The sequence below is a fragment of the Pseudorca crassidens genome, chromosome 19, assembly GCF_039906515.1.
Source record: "Pseudorca crassidens isolate mPseCra1 chromosome 19, mPseCra1.hap1, whole genome shotgun sequence".
NCBI classification, from domain to species: domain Eukaryota; kingdom Metazoa; phylum Chordata; class Mammalia; order Artiodactyla; family Delphinidae; genus Pseudorca; species Pseudorca crassidens.
This window is the reverse complement of record NC_090314.1, coordinates 45,623,243-45,630,642: the sequence shown is the minus strand read 5'-3', so window position 1 is coordinate 45,630,642 and position 7,400 is coordinate 45,623,243. Positions and strand designations below refer to the sequence as shown.

The following is a 7,400-nucleotide window of genomic DNA, read 5'->3' as shown; positions in this document are numbered from 1 at the left end:
TGCAGCCACCTCCTATGCTTCCCCAGGTTATTTTGGAGCTATGATTGAGGCCAAGGGAGGCGTCTCTTGAACCCAGCAGCTACCGGTGAATAGCTTCAGATTAGATGTCTGTCTCCTGTTCACACAAGGACTTTATTCAGGTAAAATTCCCACATGAGGAATTTCTGCTGCGTTCCTGCTAGAGAAACTGAGGCAGGCAGGGAGCGTGGCTTCATAGAATTTGGCTGGATGGAATTGAGTGGTTACCTACTGTAGTGGCTTTCAAACTTTTGTCTTCAATTTAAAGGAAGCTTTTCTTCATGAGTCTTACATATAACAGCCCAATTCAGAAATGGATGAAAGCTGTGTTGATCTGGTTGGAAAAAGGAGTGGAGGCTTGGAGTTTTGCAGGAGCTTAGAGGGCCCTGAGGTACCCCCATGGAGCCACAGGGCACCATTTGGAAACCACTGATGTAGTGTAACTATTTTATAGATGAGAAGGTTCAGGGAAGGTAGGTGCCAATGGGTATATGATTAGTAATAGTACCATAGGGCAATAAGCATCCAAGGTAGTTAAAAAGATTAGCTTCACATTTAACAAGTTTTTTTTTTTTTTTTTTTTTTTTTTAGGTACGCGGGCCTCTCACTGTTGTGGCCTCTCCCGTTGCGGAGCACAGGCTCCGGACGCACAGGCTCAGCGGCCATGGTTCACGGGCCCAGCCGCTCCGCGGCATGTGGGATCCTCCCGGACCGGGGCACGAACCCATGTCCCCTGCATTGGCAGGCAGACTCTCAACCACTGCACCACCAGGGAAGCCCTTAACAAGTATTTGTTGATGTGCCATTCCATTTCAAAGTATAGACCAATTCTCCCCAATAGCCCCTGTGTTCTCCCTCACAGGGCATGTCAGCTTTGATGTTTGTGCTGGTCCTATAAATCAAACTTATGGTTGAATCCTGGGTCTCCGGATGAGGTTATGTGCTTACATGTGCATGTGATACAGAAGTTCAGGGTGGATACCGCTCTGGTGTGGAATCATTTTTTCCTCCTGTGTCAAGAGCTCCTAAGGAGAGAATGACGGTGTCCAGTTAGTTTTCTCCCAAAGTGAAAGAAGCTAAAACAGCTTGTCTGGTAAGACTGAAAGCCACAAGGCAGCCTACTTGGCAGGGACAGAAGTCCAGAGTCTGAGACTTCAGCTGGAGCCAGGAGGAGGATGAGTGGGAGAGCTGGGCTGCAGGCAGGTGGCCAGAGGGAAGAGAAATTTGAGTTTCTGAGGCAAAATTTAGGCATTAACGTTGCATCAGTAGGCTGCGGAGGGGGTATGAAAGGCATCGAGAGATATTTTTAAAATGTATTTTTATTTTATTTTAAATAAATTTAAATAAATAAATTAAATAAATTAAATTTTAAAAGTAAATTAAAAAATGTATTTTAAAAATTTTGGGCTGCACCACACAGCATGCGGGATATTAGTTCCCCGACCAGGGATCAAACCTGCGCCCCGTGCAGTGGACACAGGGAGTCTTAACAACCGGACCTCCAGGGAAGTCCCTAAAAAACGTATTTAAAAATTTTTTTTCTCCAGCCCTGCCTCTGCCCAATTTTCCTTGCCAGAGACAGCCACTAATTTCTTATATATCCTCTGGCAGTATTCTTTTCATAGATGTGTATAAATCTCCCCTCTTTTGAAACATAATGTACACTCCTCTGCATCTTGCTTTCCTCAATTAAATGAGTATCGTGTTTTAAAACAAAACCATAGTGTAAAAGTTAGGCAGTACAAAATGGAATCGTTGATGAGAGACGGGGAAGTATTATTTGCTTCACAGAAGGGTTCCTACTTAGAGAAGGACTCAGGCAGGATTCCCTTGAACAGAGACCCAAGGGAATTCTTTTTTTTTGAGGAGGGAGTTGTTTGTTTGTTTGTTTTTTGGCTGCATGGCTTGTGGGATCCTAGTTCCCCTACCAGGGATCAAACCCGGGCCCCCTGCAGTGGAAGCGTGGAGTCCTAACCCCTGGACCACCGAGGAATTCCCATGAGTTCATTTTCTTGTGTGTGTGATCTCCCTCTCTCCCTCTGTGTTTCTGTTTCATCGGGGTGTAATAAAAATAGCAGTGAACTGGGCTTCCCTGGTGGCGCAGTGGTTAAGAATCCACCTGCCGATGCAGGGGACACGAATTCGATCCCTGGTCCAAGAAGATCTCACATGCTGCGGAGCAACTAAAGCCGTGCACCACATCTACTGAAGCCCACGCGCCTAGAGCCCGTGCTCCGCAACAAGAGAAGCCACTGCAATGAGAAGCCTGCGCACCGCAACGAACAGTAGCCCCCACTCGCTGCAACTAGAGGTAGACTGCCTGCAGCAATGAAGACCCAACGCAGACAAAAATGAATAAAATAAATTTATTAAAAAAAAAAAGCAGTGGACTGGGGCCACCCTTGCCACCACTCAGGTGGGTTCTGGTCACGTAGGCTTAGAATGACCATATGATTTATTACCCAAACTTGGGGACTTCTAAGAGTGAAGGGGTGCTCCACACATCTCTCCAGAACCACAAACCAGGTTGGTCTCGGGCAAATCCGGGGTGTATGGTTTCCCTGCTGAGACTCTCCCTTACCTTCAATTTCTTAACCGGCAAGTGGGGATGTGAACACGGTGTCCTAAGAAAGAAGGAATTTTCTGAAATAATTAGGAAAATGCATCAACATTTGAGCTAATTATGTGAAAACAGTAACTAGTTGTGTAAAGGAAGGGAAAATAAAGCAGCACATTTTGAACTGGTGATGTCATTCACACCTGTCAAAGGGGCCCTAATCCAATGCCCTGGGGAGAGGTACAGTTTGTATTCAAGGGACGGGGTGGATTATCTTTTGTGAGGTTCACCAGAAAATCAAGCAGAGTGAGTTTGATCATTTACTAGAGTAACATTAAATGAGGACCAAGAGAATAATAGGTATTAATTAGCACAAAATGTAGTAGAGTTTTAGCTACACATATACGCACATAGATTGCATATTCTGGAACATTGCTAGAATCCACTTTTACAGCATAGAAATAGTGAGAAATGGCTCCCTCTTGGCTAAGAAAGTTTTATGACTTAAGTACCCATAAATTGCTGAAGACAATACTGTGGCTCACACCAAGGTGAAGGTCTCCTTTGTAACTATGTGCGCACATGGAGGTGCTGGACATTTCAGTATGAAAGACAAACGACATCAGATGAAAGCTGGACACAGAGCAGGAGACAGCCTAAATTCAGGCGGGCATAGTGCCTTAATGTCCTGTAGCTCCACCCCACCCTTTAGTCCTGAGTGGAAACGAGAGAGTCAGCCAAGTTATGCTAGAATGCCAGGTATTTTCCTTAATAAGAACTTAAATAAACTGCAGAGCCCTGCTGGGAAAACAGACAGCTCAACATACCCTAATGAAATGCTCTTGAAGAAAGCTTCTGTGTCTCCCATTCCTTTCCTGAATTGGATCCAAACTATGACTAAAGTGCCTTCGATGGAGGGAAACCAGGGCTATCTGGGAAAGAGTGATGGAAAGTTTTCTTCTTTTTTCCAGAAAGGTCTGCACCTTCTGTGAAGACTACTGCTGGCAGAGTGCCAGACTCTCAATGTCAAGGAACAAGGGTGGGTCTTGGTGAACTGGCCGGTGTCCAGAGCAGAAGAGGCGCTGATAATGAGAGCCTTCTCTCTCTTTTGCTGAGCCCTTCCGTGAACTCCCTGCAGCCGAGGCCTCCTGTAAACCATCCCTGTTCATCCTCAAACATCCTCAAAGCCAAGTGTTTCAGAATCAACCTTTTTTCTGTGAAAATAAAAGTTCCTCTATCTTCCATGTCACCTAACTTGTTTCTGTTGTTATTGTTGATTTGGGTATGTAGTAAACCATCACGGAATTCATTTGTTCATGTATTCAACAGGTATTTATTGAGAGTGTAGTGTGCGTCAGACACTGTTCTAAGAACTGGGCCATACTGGTGGATAAAACAGCTGTGGTCACTGTTTTCAATGGTATTTGAGGTCCTGGAGAAGAAAGGGGAGAGAGAAGCAAATAAATGTAAAATTATACATTCTGTTAAGTCAAACAGGAAAAGAACAGGGTGATGTGAGAGAGTAACGGGGGGAGGAGAGCAGAGGAGGATTGTGGCAGAGACAACAGAGGACTGGGTGGAATCTAGTCGCTCCTGGGCTCCAGTATCCAGGCCATCTCAAATACAGCAGTGCGCTTAATAGGCAAACAAAACTAGTTTATTCTAAGACAGCTGCTGGTTTCCCTTCCAACCAGATGGTCATTGCTAAGCCCCTTCTTTATAGAAATTCTGGACTGCGAATTGTCCTCAGCCCCAGAAGGTAACAGGGTCTTAAAAAGGCTGATGGAGTGAGTCATATATTTTGGGCACCTTTTACTTGGCTGTTACAAGGAGGCAAAGAATAAGACAGACATGAAGCTTGTGTTGCTCTTCACCCAAATGAACCTCTCCCACCAATTTTAGGCCATTTCTTCTGGTCCCCAGAGGCCCACCTCCCTCCCCATTAACAGAAGGTAAATCCTGTGTTACACCCCAGCAAAAAAAGGGTGACAAAAACATAGTCTGAAAAAGACCTCACAAAGGCAAAGAAGTTACACTTGATAAAACCCTCTACTAATTGCAGTTCCAAATAGTGAAAAGCAGATTTCAGTGCCACTGCCTAATTTTTATTTTATTATTGTTTGGTATTGCTTAATTATTGGTTGGTGTTAAACATATAGAGTTCTGCCAGGTGTTGTTCTAAGCACTTTATAAATATCAACTTATTTAATTCTCAGAACAACCCCATGAGATGGATTCCATTGTCATCCCCATTTTACAGATGAGGATACTGAGGCACAGAGAGATAAGGAGATTGCTGGGGTCACACGGCTAGTTAATGACAGGGCACAACTTTGAACTAGCAATCTGGCTCCCGAGCCCATCTGCCTAACCACCATGTTGTGTGGCCTCTGAGTAACATAGCTAGTATATTTAAGTAGTTATGTAAGTATTCGTAATATACTTTAAAAGAGCACACAGGGCTTCCCTGGTGGCGCAGTGGTTGAGAGTCTGCCTGCCGATGCAGGGGACACGGGTTCCTGCCCCGGCCCGGGAGGATCCCACATGCCGCAGAGCGGCTGGGCCCATGAGCCATGGCCGCTGAGCCTGCGCGTCCGGAGCCTGTGCTCCGCAACGGGAGAGGCCACAACAGTGAGAGGACCGCGTACCGCAAAAAAAAAAAAAAAAAAAGAGCACACAAATTATATATATGTGTGTGTATATATATACATATATATAATGTATATATATACATATATATAATGTATATATATAATTTGTATAATATATTTGTATAATATTTTATATTATATATAATTATATATATAATATATTATATTTGTATTATATATATATGTATATATATATGACCAACATCTTTTCTTTTATAAACTAGCATCTCTCTCATGGTTAAATAAGTGATTTCAGGACGGGGGCATTTAAGGATCTTAAGGCTGTCTGGTGCTTTTGGCAAGGAAAAAGGATCAAATAAGCAAGCTATAAGGAGAAGTGAAAACCTTCCATTATACTGTTGCCATGTAGCTTCTAATTTTACCTCTGTTAGGGCAGGTACATACCTTATCATGCTGAAAGCCAGAGGGCCCAGAAGAGAAGCCCCTTATTCCCTACATTTAATTCGAAACCTGTCTGTCTCCCCTTTTCTGTTACTCTGGGCTCTATTTCTATGAAGACAATATTCCATGTGTTTTACAAATGGTGCTCGAAAAAGTGTACTTGGCCTGTTTGGATCCTTGGTGTGGGTGAGTCAGGGATTTCCATTCAGCTTTGGAAAAGGCTGAAAAGCTGTCTTGCTGGAAAAGTTCCACTGTCCTCCCGTTTTCCTTGGCTGTGTATTTGCTGCCTGTTACCAGCAAGATTAACTCGTCCTGAAGTTTTGCATGAAAACTAATTTTGAGTTTCTTTTGCTCTTGTCATTTGCTTCTTGCCCCAGGCCAGAATTCTCTCGTGGTGTCAGTCCCAACATCAAGACTGTAATTTAACAGCAGAGGGTGCTGTGAGCCTGTGGTTGCCCAGGCCTCCGCCAGAAAAAAAGAAGATAAAAGAGCCCCCGCTGATTCAGCCAGCCTGAAAGAAGGCTTCTCATTGTCTTGGCCCCTTGTGGCTACTGAAGATCTTGCCTGGGGGACGTGGAGTAGTGAGACGTTTCTCGAAAAGCCAGCAGGGAAAGAGACAAGTTGTGGCCTTCTGGAAATGATTTGTCATTTGTGTTTTTGAGAGTTTTAACCCTTCTCTGGTCAAATTGATGCTTGATATTTTATGCCCTTACCTCCATGAAGACCAGAGATTCTGAATAGTGCTGAATCCTAACTTAATTCAGAAAACAGCATCCGCTTTCTGGGCTCAGCCTTAGTTTGCAACGACGAGGCTAAATGCACTAAGGTCAGAATCACGGGTAAATATGGGACCTGTTTTGATGCCTCCCTCAGGAGAATGGTGAAGGAAATTGAAGTCCGCCAGCACGCCAAGTACACTTGTTCCTTCTGAGGTGAAACCAAAATGAAGAGCTGAGTTGTGGGGATCAGGCACTGGGGTTCCTGCATGAAAATTGTAGCTGGTGGTGCCGGAACCTCCCAGCCCACTTCTGCAGTCACAGTAACGTCTGCCCTCAGAAGACTGAAGACAAGCAAAGGCCAGTAAAAACTCCACCATTTGAAACATTGCTAGCCCATAATAAATAGCTTGATTTATGTAACAAACACACAAAACAGAATACAGCATTCATGATTCCCATTTTCCAGCACCCCCTGGAAACCCCTGCTGAATTCCTCTATACTGATGCTATCAATGGCTGCAGTAAGACAACAGGGAACATTTCTTTCTTTGTTTCATCTTTTTGTAAGCTGAGGCTCGACTGCTACCTCCAGGTTATCTCTGTTTTTCTCAGTCTTCCTGAAATTCTGCATCTTTAACTCTTTTTTTTTTTCCCAGCTTCTTGACTTCCTACAACGTTTTTCATGTCTTGATTATTATTTTTTTACATCTTTATTGGAGTATAATTGCTTTACAATGGTGTGTTAGTTTCCGCTTTATAACAAAGTGAATCAGTTATACATATACATGTTCCCATATCTCTTCCCTGTTGCATCTCCCTCCCTCCCACCCTCCCTATCCCACCCCTCCAGGCGGTCACAAAGCACCGAGCTGATCTCCCTGTGCTATGCAGCTGCTTCCCACTAGCTATCTACCTTACATTTGGTAGTGTATATATGTCCATGCCTATCTCTCGCCCTGTCACCGCTCACCCTTCCCCCTCCCCATAACCTCAAGTCCGTTCTCTAGTAGGTCTGTGTCTTTGTTCCTGTCTTACCCCTAGGTTCTTCATGAC

General features: G+C 44.1%; 1 protein-coding gene across 1 annotated transcript; it reads left to right on the top strand.

The window, feature by feature from the left end:
• Window positions 1-3,327: 3,327 nt before the first annotated feature.
• LOC137211669 (large ribosomal subunit protein eL43-like) lies at window positions 3,328-6,712 on the top strand. Its single transcript, XM_067714225.1, is given in 2 exon segments — window positions 3,328-3,334; window positions 6,393-6,712. Coding segments are annotated over 2 exon segments (327 nt in total).
• Window positions 6,713-7,400: the final 688 nt, after the last annotated feature.